This window comes from Heterodontus francisci, chromosome 10, assembly GCF_036365525.1.
Source record: "Heterodontus francisci isolate sHetFra1 chromosome 10, sHetFra1.hap1, whole genome shotgun sequence".
NCBI classification, from domain to species: Eukaryota; Metazoa; Chordata; class Chondrichthyes; order Heterodontiformes; family Heterodontidae; genus Heterodontus; species Heterodontus francisci.
In genome coordinates this window covers 83,867,227-83,885,758 of record NC_090380.1, presented here as the reverse complement: position 1 = coordinate 83,885,758, position 18,532 = coordinate 83,867,227, and the positions used below count along the sequence as shown (strand labels likewise).

The following is an 18,532-nucleotide window of genomic DNA, read 5'->3' as shown; positions in this document are numbered from 1 at the left end:
GGTCGGGAATATGGGATTAATGTAGGATTAGTATAAATGGGTGGTTGTTGGTCGGCACAGACTCAGTGGGCCGAAGGGCCTGTTTCAGTGCTGTACCTCTAAATAAATAAATTTGCTTGATTGGCACCCTATCTACAACCTACAACATTCACTCCCTTTACCACCGATGCACAGTGGCAGCAGCATGTACCATATGCAAGATGCACTGCACTCATCAAGGTTCCTTAGACAGCACCTTCCAAACCCGCGACCTCTACCACCTAGAAGGACAAGGCAAGCCAAAGCAGCAGATGCATGGGACCACCACCACCTGCAAGTTCCCCTCCAAACCATACACCATCTTGACTTGAAACTATATCGCCGTTCCTTCACCGTCGCTGGGTCAAAATCCTGGAATTTTCTTCCTAACAGCACTGTGGATGTACCTACACCCTAAGCACTGCAGCAGTTCAGGAAGGCAGCTCACCACCATCTTCTCAAGGGCAATTAGGGATGGGCAATAAATACTGTGCTAGCCAGCGCCACCCACATCCCGCGAACAAGAAAGAAAGCAGTGCTTCACTCTGAAGTTGGGAGTCCCTGGAGGAGGTAGCCTGACACTGCATTAAGTATAATTCCAGACCTGGTTTAAGAAGAACTTAAATTATATCTTAGATTCTTAAGCATTTATTAAATCTACCTGGAGGTGATGTAAACTTTGAGTGTAGATGCTCAATCTCACCTTCTCTGAGCATTGACATTTTAATCACTGGGAGATGAGTGCTGCATCTACTTAGTGCTCTCTGCAGTGAAAGAAAGTTTGCAGTTTGAACCAGGCAATATAAACATCTCAGGCGGTTAGCTGCATCATAAGTAGTGGAAATTATTTTTATTGTTGCTCTTCTGCAACTGCATGAATGTTAAAATATAATTTACAAAATGTTACTTTGTATTTATGTGTTTTCCGTCAAAGGAGCTTGTTATCAGTTGGTAAATTCTGTTTCTAATGTGTAGAGTACCTTGGTGAACTAATGCAGCATGCCAGAAGATCGAATGGAACAGATGCTGCAGTTTTCATCTATTTCCAATTTTTCTTTCTTGGAATTTTTTTCCAGCTGAGGGGATTGGATTTATTTTTAATTAAATTTTGTTATCTTCATACAGCTGAATATTACGTAATTGTAAAATTCAGTTCCATGTGCTTGCAGGTGAGCATATCCCCACACTGAGAAGAGTAGTCCATTTACAGGATCAGTTACCTCAGTGTCATTGTATTTAACTATAAATTTAGTTTTCTTGTAATTTTCCTTGCATTTTACTGCTCTGTATTTAAGTTATGGAGGAATGTTGTTTAAATAATAGGAACCAGGAAAAAGGCAGTCACTTGCCATCTACAGCTCTGAAAACCTTCATTAGATTAGAGCATGGCTACCTGACCCAAACCCAACGGGACCTGATGACATGTGTCGGGTTCGGGTCAGGTGGCTCTTCCAGGTCTGGCATTCGGGCTCGGGTTAGGTATATCTGGGTCGGACACACTCTATCACCACTTCTGGTACGTGGCTCCAATGTTAATGTACTTTTTGGACTTGAAAGCTTGTTTAGTTGCAGTTTTTTTAAGCTTGTGCAGATAAGCAACAAAGTGAAAAACGGAAGCTAGGTTAACAGATGGTCGGGTCAGGCGTGGGAAAAAATGAAAGGACTCGGGCCGGTTCAGGCTGGGGTCGGATGTTGTTCTGTCGGTCTCAGGTTGGGTTTTATTTGCAGACCCAAGCCGGCCTTTACATTAGATCCCCAAGCCCTCAGCCAGGTTAGTTTCTTCGGCATATATAAAACTTGTGCTCATACAGAAAAGATAGCCTGAGAATGAAAGACCTCAGTTGAATCAATAAATCCATTTGCAACATAGCAAATAAAATTTTCACTGACATGAAATTAAAGGAACAGCATATTAAATAAAATCAACATTCAGACACACGCATACAGATGGAACCTCAAAGCCTCAGCAGAATACTGGAGAGGCTTTGGTGGGGAGAGCACAATCTTTCATATTTTCTGACTGTCCAAATATGCAATCCTGTTGGCGAATTGTTGCACAGAATCCAAAGCACAATTGAGTCAAACACAGTGCAGTGCCTTCAAATAGTGATGACTGGTACCCAGAGTTGAAGAAACTCCAAAATTTCATCCTAATGCCAATCTGATTGTGGATCCCACCGAGGTGTTGGAAGGCTGATCTGCTCCCTACTTGCTTGCCTGGTTCCACCACCCCCAGGTCATTGTGATTTCTGGCACTATTGAAAATAACCCAGTTAGAAAAAATTATGTGCTCATTGAACCTGAACCTACTTCCTATTCTTTGTCTACTGCTACAAGATGTCTAGAAATCTGCTAGTATTCTGCTGCAGCCAGGTACCTTGCAAAAGGGATCTTTCTGGCTGAATTGCGATAGTTTTGAAATCTTTCATCAACAGTCATCAATGTCGCCGCAACTGACAACTAAAGCAACTTAGCTTTTTAAAAAAAATCTATAATTTTGCTGGAAACAGGCCCCTGGCTGGCTGCCAGCCAATAAGGCTTTCTTATGTCATTCTAACTTTCTGCATCATGTCCCCTAAATCGTGCAACAGTGTCTAAATATATGACTGTGCTGTATAACTGAGAATAATTGCAAAAAGAAATGGAGCAAAAAAAAAGCACACATGAAGAAAAAATTTATATGTGAGTCTCCTGGTTTACAAGTACAGGACTGTAAAAGCAGCTAGAATAGAATCTAGGTGTCTATTCTTTTAAGATTAGAAGGTGTAATTGCTTTGGATTTTTTAAATGAATGCTGGGGTCAGTTACAGGTCAGGTTACAGAAAAATTACAGCACTTAGCAACCAGTCAGTGTTGGTATTTATCTTCCATACAAGGAGTAGCACTAATCCCATGTCCCTTCCCTGTTTTGAAATCCCTTTATTCACCTTTCTTTCAACCACCTATTTAACTAGTTATTAAATGTGAAAAGGTCTCTGAAGGTCAAACCCTGGTTTTGTTTGACTGACAGTCAATTAAGAAGTTGGAAGACATTGTAGAACTGTTATGTTCTTAGAAAGAGAGAGATGAATTACAACACATTTTAAGCTGGTTTTGCATCGATAAGAAAAGGGGTTGAGTGCTCATGCTGGCTCTCTGCAAGAACACCTCATCTAGTCCCACTCCCCCTCCTTTTTCCCATAGCCCTGCAATTCTTTTTCCTTACAATTATCCAATTTTCTTCTGAAAGCCTTGATTGAATCTGCCTCCATCACACTCCAGATCCTAACCACTCGCTGCATGAAACACTTTTTCCCCATGTCGTCGTTTCTTTTGCCAATCACCTTAAATTTGTGAAATGCAATAATAGAAGGTATAAATTATCCTAATTCTAAAGAATCATTGTTGAATGCATTTAAACTTCCTGTCATTTACATCTAGCTCGCAGCTGTTTGATTGCCTTTGATTTGCTTTAATGTACTTTTCCAATGTATGCTGCAGCTACTGAAAAAGTGGAAGTCAGAGCTGGTAGACTGGGCGGGGAGTCAGTCACCTGGGAAGAAAGGCCCAATTAGGTGTGGCAGGTTAGAATATGTTTGACTTCTGATTAAATGTTGCAGAAAAGTAGGACATTAAAGTACTTGAGCACGTGTGTCGGTGAGTAAATGGAACTTTTAATTTTTTAAATATAAATAAAAGGCTTTCTTTGTGTGCACTTCCCATCTACATAACCTAATTTCATGTTAATAGTTTTTTTTGCACTTCATGGCCTGAATGTTCCCACTAGCTTCGGGACAAAATGGGTGATCCGAGCCCGCGCTTACCGGCAGCACACCCGACAGTGCAGTCTTCTCAGAGGCGGTCTCCTAATTGCCACCTCCAAACTCAACATCTTATTAAGGATGGCGGGCGGGCTGTCGTGCTGCCAGCCCAATCAGAGGGCCGACAGCTCTGGAGCCTTGGCAGCACCACCAGGATGTTGGATGTTGCTGAAGCAGGTCATGGACCACAAAGGAGCCTCAACATGGAGACACCGTCAGAGGCGGGTATTTAAAGATAAAATTATTACGGGTGAAGTCGTTAGGCACCTCGAAGTGGAGGGGAAACCTATCTGTGTGCATCGTTTGTGCACTGGGTGCAGCCTTTCCTGCCAGCAGTTCCCTGTTTGGGGCATGGAGCCTCCGACTCCGATGACACCACCAGTCGCCTACATGGAGATGGGGGCTGCTCCGTCGACGGCAAAATGCCAGTGCACCCACAAAATTGGACCTAATTGGGTCTGTAATCAGCTTAATTGGCTGCTGACCCCCATGGTGCGGGCAGCCGATCCGGCCCCCATCTGCCCATGGGAAACTTCCCTGGCAGCAGGAATGAGTTGGGGACCCATTCCAACGCAGCTGCCCCCTATTTTCCCAGCCTTCAAGCCCGCCATCACAGGGCAAGGAAAATTCATCTGTATGTGTCAGACATTTATACTGTGTTTTGCTAAGTTAACTCATCTTGTAATTGCTCAATCTGCTGCTCAGTGTGATTCCCTCCTTCCATGACAACATGAGTGGTAAGGTCAGCTATGACGGGGTAACATTGGAACACAACCTGCTGGACATCCATAACTCCGCTACAAGGACACCGGCAAGCAAAGTATGAAGATGGTGGATATTGACACATGCAACTGGGAGACAGCCACTGGCAGCCAGGTCCTTTGGAGGCTGTCTGTTTAGAGGGGCATTGGAAGAGGCAAGGAGAAAGAGAAAGCTCAGCTGGCTGAGAAGAGGACCCAGGGAAAACGGAGGCCAGCAAATCCTGCACCTTCCCAACCCACTGCCTTCATTTGCAACAAGTGTGGCAGAGGTTGCCATGTCAGAGTGGACCTCCTGAGCAACACTAGGCAATGTTTAACACAGAGTTGACAACCAAGACGCAAACAATCATCTCACAAGACAGATGGCTGCCAGATCTGCCAAGTGCACTCATCTTGTCATTACGTAGTCTGACTGCCGGATTCCTACAAATCGCTCAAAATATAGTTATTCTTGAGTCATTAGAACACAGAAGGAGGCCATTCAGCCCATCAAGTCCATGCCAGCTCTCTGTAGAGCAATCCAATCAGTCTCATTCCCCCGCTGTACCCCATAGCTCTGTAAGTCTATTTCCCTCAAGTGCCCATCCAGTTTTCTTTTGAAATCATTCTTCATCTCCACTTCCACCACCTGCGTATGCAGCAAGTTCCAGGTTATTACCACATACTGCGTAAAAAAAGTTCTTCCTCACATCATCCCTGCATCTCTCGCCCAAAACCTTAAATCTGTGTCCCCTTGTTCTTGTACCATCAGTTAATGGGAATAGCTTTTCTTTGTCTACCTTATCTAAATCTGTCATAATCTTGTACACCTCTATTGAATCTCCCCTCAATCTCCTTTGCTGCAAGAGAACAACCCCAGCTTCTCTGTATTAAATGCTCTCTGCCACATGTCTGCCCATTCTGCTAAGCTATCTATGTCCTGTTGCAGTCGAACGATATCATGTTCCCAATTTTTTGTTTCAATCTTCCATCTTTTCCCTCAGTAACTGAATTTCTAGAGCCCACAACAAAAGATTTAAAAAACATATTTCACAGCAACTTTGTTAACTAGCCAGCTTCTGCTAGTTATGAGAGATCAGTAATGGTCAGACGATGGCCCAGATTTTCCTGTCAAAATGACAGACTAATGACGTTTGCTATTATTTACATGAAAATGATACTTCAGCTACAAGCGGGTCAAATAAGCGATTAAACTCAAAAATCAAAAGGTTGCTGTCTGAGATGCGCTGCTCCGTCATTAGCCTTCTGAAAACAGCATCTCGCTGTCTGCCTCACCATTGAACTGCATTGAATGGGTTGAAGTTGCTGTACTAGTGCGGTAGATATGAACTAAATTCACCACAGAAAGTTAAGTCTTGTCCATTCCAGTCTAAGTTCCCTTTGAACAGCATGATAAATGTTAATTACTGCCAGTCCCCCATTCTAATTTACACTTCCTCCTCTGTCCTTGCATTGTTAACTTCACAATCCTTCAATCTGATTGGTTAAAGAGTTACACAGTTGCTTATTCTGTTCACTCGGGTCTCAGATGCCCTTTTTCCCACGCTGCAATGTTGTCAGCTCACACTTCCAGCAACTTGCCAGCAAAAAATTTAAAATCCTAAATGTGCAAGGGCAAGTCTAACTAATTGCAGATGCCATTAGCTGCCCTGCCACAGCAAAGTTTCACTAGTTCAAAGTTTAATGCTTCAAATAAGATAAAATATATACAACCAACCAAAGTTTAGTTGGGAAAACAATGTGTCTCGAGTTTAGTTCTTCACCTTAGTGTTGCTGGTTTGAATTCAAATGACAATTCACTGTACCTTTCTTGACTACAAATTACTAATCTAAATCTATGCTGAGAGTGGCCTATTCATATGTTGTTCACGTGCAACTGTACTCTCTAAGCTACTAAATATAAATGTGACCATTGAGTAATGTTACACCACTAATTGACCTGGGTGAAGATGACTGTATTTTTCAAACATCTGCTTTTTCTCTTTTTTAGGCTTCTCATCTCTTCCCTCCAGGCCATTTTAATTAAGTCTTAAGGGGTACTGCCAAACAGTATCATTTCTGTTCTGTCATGGTCCATGCCACAGTAAAAATGCAGTTGTTTAGTTCAAGTGATGTCTCTTTTTATTTCTCTCTCTCCATCTCTTCCTTTCTCTATTGTGCTGTAGCAGAGGGAACCTTACTGTCTGTTATTCAGTGTATGCTGAAATCAGTTCTGTACATTTGAACCCTCTTTTACCCATGCTTCAACACGATGAAATTGAAAAATTGTATTGTCATTTGTGTTTCTTAATGCCTTCATTAAGTTTTTACTTGAAGCCTCAGTCTCTAACAAAAGACTAGCCTGGGACTTGATATATTAACCCGAAGCTGTGCACTGAATGTGAATTGTGGAACCTGAGCATGTACAATGTACTTAATTTCCCAGGATACATCAGTATCATTCAGTCAGTTGTATTGATAGTTTCAGCCCAGTAGCTATTCTTTAAATAATTTTAATTCAAATTTTAAAAGCTCTATTCAGGTAAAATTTAAAATGAGATTTTTTTTTTAATTGACTGTGTGTCTGTGTATATGTGTGTTGAGATAAAATGGCAAGTGTGCTGATTGCAAACTAGTTTCGGCTTTTGTTTTCTATTCTATGAACTTCAGGAAACACGTTAAGTTGAGAGTGGGTTGAAAGACATAAAAAAAAGTGTCCTACTTAATTCCTGAATTCAATGTTCAAAAAAACTGTTAAATTCCTAACCATCGGTGCTGATGGTTCAAAAAGGTGGATGCCCTAAACAGGTAACCTGAATTTTATAAGCACGCAAAGCTCCTTTGAGTAAATGGATAGGAAGGAAAGGTAGATGCAGGAGGAAGCAGATTATATGTGTCTCATCCTACCTACCTTTGGGGGTAGAGAATCGAGGGTTAGTCATGAATGCAGTTTAAATGTTACACAAAACTTTGGAATATTTTTAACTTCTGGAGTATAATTTTGACATGGGTTTTCCACAAGTTTCAAATTTATTTTTCTGTTTTACTGTGTTAGGTTTGAAACTTGTGCAGGACAGTTTAGCGACGACACCTGATCGCAGGGATAATCAGAGGATGTCTGCAGCTTTTCTAGTTTCTGCTGCTTCTGCAGCTGAATCCTGTGATTCCAACAGTAGAAGTGAAGAAGAACTTGAAAATGAGGAGACTAGCCAGATGAAGGTAAGTAGTATATAGTCTGAAGTACAATCTCATCAACAGCACCTGAATTATATTCTCATGTTAAAGTGCTGTACTTGAACTTTTTTAAATTCTTTCTTGGGATGTGAGCATCACTGGCAAGGCATTGCCCATCCCTAATTACCCTTGAGAAGGTTGTGGTGGACCACCTTCTTGAACTCCTCCAGTGCATTGACTTTTCTGTAGCAGTTTGGTACAACTGAGTGCCTTTCTAGGCCATTTCAGAAGACAGTTAAGAGTCAACCACATTGCTTTGGGTCTGGAGTCACATGTAGGCCAGACCAGGTAAGGATGGCAGATTTCCATCCCTAAGGGACATTAGTGAATTGGATGAGTTTTTACAACAGTTGATGATGATGCCTTACTGAGGCTAGTTTTCAGTTCCAGATTTTTAATAAATAATTGAATTTAAATTCCACTAACTCCCGTTTCCCCAGGACATTAGCCTGGTCCTCTGAATTACTAGTCTAGTGACATTACCATTACATCACCATCTCTCACTGTGCGGAGAATTGTGTGGGTGGTTTATTTTTAACTAAAGGCTGCCCACTTCCAATATATTTACAGGGAGCTTATATGCATGTAAATACCTCATTGAGTTAATTTAACAGCAGACCAGTGATTACTAGTGAATTGGATATATTGTGTATAGGGGAAGTTTATGTCAGATTTATCAGTAGAGAATTATATTTAAGTGCAAGTTGTACATCAAAGTTATTTTCCAAGCTTTTTTTTTTAAGTTGTTCACCTGTCCCACTGGTGGGATGGCATTTATTGCCAATTCCTAGTTGGTAAAAATGTGTTGCTGGACCTCTTCCTGAACCACTGCAGTCTTTGGTGTTGGTGCTCCCACAGTGATAAGTAGGGAATTGCAAGATTTTGACCCAGCAACTATGAAAGAATGGCAATGTATGCCCAAGTCAGGATGAGTTGTGACTTGGTAAAGAAGTTGTAGGTGATGATGCCCACATGCTGTTTCTACTGTTGTCCTTCTTTGTGGCAGTTGTCCCCAGGATGGGAAATGCTTTTGTGACAGGTTTGGCAAGTTTTGCAGTATGTCCTGCAGGTTATACATACTGCAACCACAGCATGCCTGCGATGGAGGGAGTGGATACTGAGTTCAGTAGCAGAGACACCAATCAAGCACACTGCTTTGTGCTGGATGTGGTGAGCTTTTATGTGGTGTTGCAGCTGCAGCCATCCAGTAGTCTACTCGTGTTTCTAGTAATGACCTCATGAATATTATTAGATTTGTATTTTTATCTTTCCTGCTGGATTCTTGTCTCCTTCACCTTGGATAGCTGACCAACCTTTTCATGTGAATGATGCTGAGTGACTGACAGGAAGCCTTTGTGCAGTGAGGTTGGTTATACATTTTATTTTTTTCTCCCTTGCAGATGAAGCTGTTTGCCATTAGGTGGCACTCAAGTAATTCTGACCCAACAGTGTTGACACTGATCAAATTTGGCAGACAAATTCATATCAGGCAGTACTTTAAACTGTAATGAAGGGAGCATTTTATTTGTTATGCTGGTGCATTTTGACAGCTTTTATTTATTTTATTTATTTATTTAGAGATACAGCACTGAAACAGGCCCTTCGGCCCACCGAGTCTGTGCGACCAACAACCACCCATTTATACTAATCCTACATTAATCCCATATTCTCTACCACATCCCCACCATTCTCCTACCACCTACCTACACTAGGGCAATTTACAATGGCCAATTTACCTATCAACCTGCAAGTCTTTTGGAGGTGGGAGGAAACCGGAGCACCCGGCGGAAACCCACGCAGACACAGGGAGAACTTGCAAACTCCGCACAGGCAGTACCCAGAACTGAACCCGGGTCGCTGGAGCTGTGAGGCTGCGGTGCTAACCACTGCGCCACTGTGCCGCCCTAACTGTACTGTACTTATTGTACTGTATTTATTTGTGTACCCCAAATCATGTAATTAGATAAGTTGAGCATCATTACTGTTGTTTGTTTAGTTCGTATTAACAGTATTCAGTTCACTCCAAAAAAGTTCTCATTTCCATACTATCCATATAAACTGTACCAAAAATAAGTACCTATGATGCAAAAATTAGGGAACTGCTCTTCATGTCCTCTTAGTTGTCAGTTCGGCTTAGGTAGTAGCACTCTTACCTTTGAGTCAGACGGTTATGAGCCCAAGTCTTAGTCCAGGACTTCAACACATCATTTAGGCTGACATTTTTCAGTGTAGTACTAAGTTGGTGTTGCATTATTAGAGGTGCTGTCCTTTGGATAAGACATTAAACTGTGTCCTAGGTCTGTCTGTTCCAGTGTTTCACTTGGATGTTAAAAATGTCAGGGCATTATTCAAGGAAGAACAGGCAGTTCTGGTATTCCATGTAACAACAGTAACTACACAATGTAAATCATTTTTGTAAAGTGCTTTGTGGCGTTTCTAAAATATGATTGTGTTGCATAAATGCAATTTTTCCATTGCTCTCAAAGAAGTTAGCTGAATAAACTATTAAATGGGTTAATTTATAAAAGTAAATAGTGTTAACTTCTGGGCTGGAGGAGAAATGTGAAAAATCGTGTGTTGCTCTATCACTTATTGCTCTGTTTTGTTTGCAGATTTTGAACAGAATGGTTGATGCTAGCGTCAACACTGATGATGTTGATTTTAAGGTAGTTTAAATAATTTTGTTTTTAGAAACACAATGAAGTTATTGACTTTTTCCTTTTCTCTACTATAGTTTACCCAGTTTTCACACTGCTCTTTCACCTCTGCAATATGAGTTTGAATTCATCTCAGACTGATGTGTTGAAATCTCCTGTCTGTGGGTCCTACGTGAAATTTATTCAGTAGTTTCAACTCAAGCTCACACTGGGAATGAGTGCAACACAAAAGTGCCCATATTTCACCGCCCACAGAGAGGCTATGAGGATTGATCAAGTGAGAAGTGGAAAACACTCACATCGTTAGCACACAGCTAATCCCAACAGTTTGTCACTTAGTTTGAACATGGCCTCATTTTGCTGTGTAATATACCGTGTGATGGAAAAAATAGGCATTTAAAACCTGTCTCTTGTTGATCTATACAGAACTCATTCATAACATTTCATGTATAGTTCTCAAAATTGCAAAAATAAAGTTTTTTTTAAAAATCTGATCAGATATCCTTTGATTAGACTAAGTTCTGTTTTTCCTTTTTACAGGGTACTTTCAAGCAAATAGAGGAAGAGAGGAATAGATTGATACATACTATCGAAGACCTGCGTGACAGCTGCAAACAATTAGAAAATGAAAGCCATCTTGAAATTAAAGTATGGAAACAAAGAATCCAAGAGAATGAGAAACAGTGCGAGGTATATGCCTAACGTTTACCATTACTTAAACAAATATCAAGAATAGACAATAGGAAGCTACAGTGCTGCTTTAGTTCAAAGGAATAAGACACTTGCCTTGCAATTTACCTATGTATACAAAGATATTTCTGATACACTGATTTAATACTTTAAGTAAAAGCAGGGGGTAGGAATTCCTGTCATTGCCAGTATTATTAATCAATGAGCATGCTGAATATGAAATGAAGTCTTCATATCTGTCATCAAAGTACAACAAAAGGCACTTGTTAAGGTTTTGTTTGTTGCCAGCTAGGAGAGAGAATTCCCTGGTGAGTGAAGAAATATTTCGGAAGTATTTTTGTAAGTAGAGAAAGGATGCCAAAGCTAAAGCTGTTACTAAGTCTCACTGCAGCAGCCTGGCTGTGATAGTTCATGATCTCCTATTGAAAGCTACTATTAGTTTCTGGATGGTTTGCTTCCTCAGTTGTATATTTTTCTCAAAATAAAATCATAAGAACATAAGAAATAGGAGCAGGAATTGGCCATTCAGCCCTTCAAGCCTGTTCCACCATTCTGTAGATCGTGGCTGATAATCTGCCGCAGCTACACCTTCCCATACACTCCCCATATCCTATGATTTGTAGTATCTAAAACTCTATCAGTTGACTTGAATATACTTAACAGCTGAACATCCACAGCTCTCTGTGATAGAGAATTCCAAAGGTTCACAAACCCTTTGAGTGAAAAAATTTCTCCTTATCTCAGTCCTAAATGGCTGACCCTTTATTTTGAGACATTCCAGCATTTTGATCTAATGATGAAGGAGCAGTGATATGTTTCCAAGTCAGTAGGAGTATGTGACTTGGAGGGAAACTTGCAGGTACTGGTGTTCCCATGCACCTGCTGCCCTTGTTCTTCTAGATGATAGAGTTCATGGGTTTGGAAGGTGCTGTTGAAGAAGTCTTGGCAAGTTGCTGCAGTACATCTTGGAGACATTACACACTGCTGCCACTGTGTGATGGTGGTGGAGGGATTGAATGTTTAGGGTGGTGTATGGAGTGCTAATCAATTGGACTGCTTTGTCCTGAACGGTGTCGAGCTTCTTGAGTGTTGGAACTGCGCTCATCCAGGCAATTGGGGAGTATTCCATCGCAGTCCTGACTTGTGCCTTTGGGGAGTAAGGAGGTGAGTTACTTGCCTCAGTATACCCAGCCTCTTTCTTGCTGTTGTAGCCACAGTATTTATGTGACTAATCCGGTTAAGTTCTGGTTAATGGTGACCCCTCAGGATGTTGATGGTAGGGATTCAGCAATGGTAACATCATTGAATGTCAAATGAAGTTGGTTAGATTCTCTCTTGTTGGAGATAGTCATTGTCTGACACTTGTGTGGCATGAATATTACTTGCCACTTAAGTAGCCCAAGCCTGAATTTTTCCAGGTCTTGGCTGCATGAGGGTATGGACTGCTTCAGTATCTGAGAAGTGACTCTTAATTTTATATGTTTCAATGAGATCACCCCTCATCCTTCTAATCTCTACAGCCTAGTCTACTCAATCTCTCCTCATAGGAAAATCCCCTCATCCCAGCAATCAGTTTAGTGAACCTTTGTTGCACTTCCTCTATGGCTAGTATATCCATCCTTAGGTAAGGGGACCAAAGCTGTATACAGTACTGCAGGCGTAGTCTCACTAAGACACGATACAATTGCAATAAGACTTCTTTACTCTCATACTCCAACCTCTTTGTAATTGGTTGTTGTACCTGCATGTTAACCTTCTGTGATTCATGTACAAGGATGCCCAGTGTTCTATTGCAGAAAGCCAGTTGGTAAAGGATATAACTGGAGCCAATCTTTAGACATTTTTATATTTATTTATAGAGTTACATATTACAAGCATATACCTCCGAACTGAACAGCCAGTTTTAATCTGTGTATATTTATTGGGTTCAAGCGATTCCCCAGTTAATGCCCACCACCTGCTTACAATTAATATACAATTAACACCCAGGTACCTCTGAATACCAACATTTCCCGGTCTCTCTCCATTTAAAAAATATTCTGCTTTTCTGTTTTTCCTAGCAAAGTGGATAACTTCATATTGCTCCACATTATAGTCCACCTGCCAAGTTCTTGCCCACTTACTTAACCTTTCTGTACCCTTTTGCAGCTGCTTTACATCTTCCACACAGCTTACTTTTCCACCTAACAAGCAGAAGAGCCCCAAATGTTCGTTGGCAGTGGGACTTTTGATAAACTATTTCAGAAGGCTACAAAGAGAACATTGGCATAATTGAGTCTACAGGTGACAAGGGCATAATTGAGAAGTTCAACGTTGGATGGACTGAAGTAGGAATGGAGACAGGCGATGTTACAAAGGTGTGAGAAATATGGGGTTGAAAACTCAACTCCTGGTTAAACAGGAAGCTGGGGGCTGTGAACAGTCTGGTTCAGCCTGGAACCTTAGCCAAGGAGTGAGACTGATATGTTTGTGGTGGGAGCTGAAAACAGTGGCTTCAGTTTAACCAGTGTTTAGCTTATGCTTGACATACATCAACATTAAAAAAAACACTTGGTTTAGTAGGCACTTATTCTAGTATTTTAATTGGCTTTACTAATGTTCCTTTACTCATTAACATGGCAAATTGTGTAATCCCACTGCTAGGGGTAGCTGTTGGGAGGAAAAGTTGTCAACAGATGACTGAGATATTGTCATGTACTTCATGTCCTGACTGCATCAAATATACATGTTACAGTGTACAAGATCAATGGATTGGTGCAATGTGAGTTGTAAAGTGAGAGTGCATTTCTCCTCTCTGTGCAAGTTTGCTAATGGAACAGATAACATGCAGATGGGGTCAATTTAACTCTGTGATCTTAATATGAAGGTAGCTGAGGCAACCATGTAAAGCAGGCCTGATGAATTTATTTAAATCAGGGTCCGGTTATATGAGTTGAACTTTATCTGAGATTGAATTTTAACCTGAGCCTAAGCGGAGAAGACAACGCTCTGCATCCTCTTCCCGAACATTCCACGTTAGAAGTAGGCCGGCAACATTTAAATAAGGACTAAAATAAAAGCAAAGTACTGCGGATGCTGGAAATCTGAAATAAAAACAAGAAATGCTTGAAATACTCAGCAGGTCTGGCAGCATCTGTTGAGAGAGAAGCAGAGTTAACGGTTTGGGTCAGTGACCCTTCTTCGGAACTGGCAAATATTAGAAATGTCAAAGATTATAAGCAAGTAAAGTGGGGGTGGGGCAAGAGATAACAAAGGAGAAGGTGTAGATTGGACAAGGTCACAGAATAACTGACCAGAAGGTCATGGAGCAAAGGCAAACAATATGTTAATTGTGTGGTGAAAGACAAAGCATTGGTACAGATAGGGTGTTAACGGACTGAAGATTGAACAGCAGCAAGCACAAACATGAAAAAAAAAACAGTGGGTAAGCAAACTGAACAAACTAAGATGAAATGAAATAAACACACAAAAAAATGTTTAAAAAAAATAACTAAAAATAAAAGTAAAATGGGGGGCCCGTCATGCTCTGAAATTATTGAACTCAATGTTCAGTCCGGCAGGCACACTAAATTAAATAAGGCCTAGCGGTTAAAGTCGCTGAAGGCCTCCTGCTGTCACTGGCATGCAAGACATTTAAGTCACCAAAGTGTTAATAATGGTTATGTTACTGAAGTAATAATCCAGAGAACATAAGTTCAAATCCCACCATGGCAGTTTCAGAATTTGATTTCAGTTTTTTTTTAATCTATCAGTATTATAAAATGGTTGAATTGTTAAATAAAGCAATTGGTTCATTAATGTCCTTTAGGAAGGAAAACTACCATCATTACCAAATCTGACTATGCTTTGTTACATAAATGTGCCTTAACCTAAATCTGTACTGAAGCTATATTTCTATGCAACTGATCCTTATTCTTTCCATACCTGAAAAAAGAAAAAGATAGCATTTATATAATGCCATTCATGGCCTAAGGACATTCCAAAGCATTCTACAGATAACACAGTACTTTTGAAGTGCCGTCATTGTTGTAACATAGGGAAACGTGGCAGCCATTCTGTGCACAGCAAGTTCCCATAAACAGATATGAAAAAAATGACCAGATAATCTGTATTGGTAGTGTCAGTTGAAAGAGGAATATTGGCCAAGACGCCAGGCAGAATATCGCTGCTCTTTTATGTCCACCTGAGAAGGCCGACTGGTATAATGTCCCATCTGAAGGAAAGTTTTCAGTTTGATACGAATTTGTGCAGAAGTGTGGCTATTTTATGGTGTTTATCTATGCCTACTAAGGAACTATGCTGCTTTCACATGCGTTCAAGTCCTCTGAAGAAGGAATTTTCCTCCACACAAGATCAGGGGGCAGGTTATTCAACCTTGCCCGTCTAAGAGCGAAGTCCAAAGTACGGAAAGTCCTCATCAGGGAACTCTTCTTTGCTGACGATGCTGCTTTAACATCTCACACTGAAGAGTGCCTGCAGAGTCTCATCGACAGGTTTGCGGCTGCCTGCAATGAATTTGGCCTAACCATCAGCCTCAAGAAAACGAACATCATGGGGCAGGACGTCAGAAATGCTCCATCCATCAATATTGGCGACCACGCTCTGGAAGTGGTTCAAGAGTTCACCTACCTAGGCTCAACTATCACCAGTAACCTGTCTCTAGATGCAGAAATCAACAAACGCATGGGAAAGGCTTCCACTGCTATGTCCAGACTGGCCAAGAGAGTGTGGGAAAATGGCGCACTGACACGGAACACAAAAGTCCGAGTGTATCAGGCCTGTGTCCTCAGTACCTTGCTCTACGGCAGTGAGGCCTGGACAACGTATGTCAGCCAAGAGCGACGTCTCAATTCATTCCATCTTCGCTGCCTCCGGAGAATACTTGGCATCAGGTGGCAGGACCGTATCTCCAACACAGAAGTCCTCGAGGCAGCCAACGTCCCCAGTTTGTACACACTACTGAGTCAGCGGCGCTTGAGATGGCTTGGCCATGTGAGCCGCATGGAAGATGGCAGGATCCCCAAAGACACATTGTACAGCGAGCTCGCCACTGGTATCAGACCCACCGGCTGTCCATGTCTCCGCTTTAAAGATGTCTGCAAACGGGACATGAAATCCTGTGGCATTGATCACAAGTCGTGGGAGTCAGTTGCCAGCGTTTGCCAGAGCTGGCGGGCAACCATAAAGACGGGGCTAAAATGTGGCGAGTCGAAGAGACTTAGTACTTGGCAGGAAAAAAGACAGAGGCGCAAGGGGAGAGCCAACTGTGCAACAGCCCCGACAAACAAATTTCTCTGCAGCACCTGTGGAAGAGCCTGTCACTCTAGAATTGGCCTTTATAGCCACTCCAGGCGCTGCTTCACAAACCACTGACCACCTCCAGGCGCGTATCCATTGTCTCTCAAGATAAGGAGGCCAAAGAAGAAGAAGAAGGAACTCTGTTGAGACTCTCCGCGCCATTTTCATGTAGTACTCTTTGAATCAGCCGGAAGCAAGTGGAGAGTTGGTCTGGGCTGGAGCCAGATAAAAGAGTACTGTGTTAACAGCGGGTTACTGATCTTCACAATTCAAATTTTAAAATCCCTAATGTAGAAATATGTTTTTAATAGAATATTTTTTTTAATAAACATTTGGAAATTTGAAAGATAGTTTCAAGCAGCAAGAATTTCATGTTGTAATTGTAATTGGCCAGTGCAAGGGATTAATATCAAAATAGATTTGCTGGAATTGTTAATGAAAATACATCTGCCATTCTACGAAGCTAAATTATGAAAGAATGGAAAGTGATGTTAGTTATCAATATTTAATTTTGTTTTTCTGTCTTATCCAACCATTACATCCATTATCTATCCAACCATTTATTTCAAATGAGTACCATTTGGAATGTATGGATTTGATGGCATGGATAGTTATCGCAATTTTATATGCATGCAGAGCAGTGTTTTAAAGATAATTTTCAGCTCTTTTCTATAATTGGATAATGTAAACATTTTAATAGCTTGTATTGGAAAATGCTTCGCAGCGTCTTTTTAAATTATTTTCATCAGCATAATTTTGCATAATCATGAGCAATTATTGCTAAATATGGGAGACGGTAGCGTAGTGGTAATGTCACTGAACTAGTAATTCAGAGGCTTAGGCTAATGGCCTGGGGACACGGGTTCAAATTCCACCACGGCAACTGATGAAATTTAAATTCAATCAATTATTAAATTCAATTAATTAATAAAAATCTGGATTTGAAAGGTAGTCTCAGAAATGGTGCCGCCATTGTCATAAAAACCCATGTCGTTCATGAATGTCCTTTAGGGAAGGAAATCTGCCATCCTTCCTGGTCTGGCCTACATGTGAATCCAGACCCGCAGCAATGTGGTTGACTCTTAACTGCCCTCTGCAATGGCCGAGCAAGCCACTCAGTTGTCAAGGGCAATTAGAGATGGGGAACAAATGCTGGCCTTGCCAGCGATGCCCACATCCCATGAAAGAATAAAAAAAATTAAAGATTGAAAAGATTGGTCAGATAATTGTAGTGTTAGAAGGCTAAATTTTATATCCTTTGTATTTGATCTTTGCCTTAGCTTGCACACATCTTGTAGCTGAGAGGCAAGCATTTATTGTGCTCCCATATCACTGCCATGCCTCCATGAACTATTCACTTTGAACAGTCATTTAAGGATGACTGATTTTTTTCTCCACCCATCTTCTGCGGGAAGCAACCCGGCTTGTAGTCAGAATCCTGGCATGCAGCCCAATAGAGATCAAAGTCTTTCCTCCGACTACTGCAGTGCTGTTTCTTAGTCATGCACCTACCCCATGCTCATTTAAGAAATTTTTGGGTGGTCAGATTAATTCGTTTCTGCAAGTCTGTTCACATTTCAGTTACAAATTGTTTTTAATGTGTTTATTTAAAAGGCAAACTGCATTTTCTTCTGCATCCCTCAGGGCCTCCAGCAAGAAATTGGAAGCATCCACCATCAACTCCAGGAGGAATCTTGCAAGCTGATCCAGGAGCAGAAAAATCATCAGATACAATTAATGAAAGTCAAAGAACAAATTAGAGCCAAAAGATATCAGTGTGAAAGGTACCATAGCATTTAAAATAGAGTGTAATTATGCATTGGTTGTAGAGTTTATAAAAACAATTATGACTATTACAATTTGGGCCATCTCCCAGCTTCCTCTCCTTCTGTATGTCACAGCACTGCTGTTTAAGTGAATGGGGGTAACATGCCACAGAATTAACAATTACTCTTTTACAACAGCTTGCAGCACATAACCTTGTCCATATCGAAACATGGAAAATGCCATGCTGTCAGATAATATAGTTCAAGCTAACATTAGTAATTGAGTTTATTTACAAGCTTCATAATTACACAGAAGCAAAAAGACTACA

General features: G+C 41.1%; 1 protein-coding gene across 3 annotated transcripts in view; it reads left to right on the top strand.

Moving 5' to 3' along the window:
• The window catches only part of LOC137374581 (E3 ubiquitin-protein ligase DZIP3-like), a 200,254-nt gene that overhangs the window by 109,860 nt on the left and 71,862 nt on the right, over positions 1-18,532 (top strand). For all 3 annotated transcript variants that reach the window (XM_068040905.1, XM_068040904.1, XM_068040903.1), the window contains exons 13-16: positions 7,614-7,777; positions 10,405-10,458; positions 10,990-11,139; positions 18,082-18,221. In XM_068040905.1, coding sequence (XP_067897006.1) covers positions 7,614-7,777; positions 10,405-10,458; positions 10,990-11,139; positions 18,082-18,221 — 508 coding nt within the window. The remainder of the gene's footprint in view (positions 1-7,613; positions 7,778-10,404; positions 10,459-10,989; positions 11,140-18,081; positions 18,222-18,532) is intronic.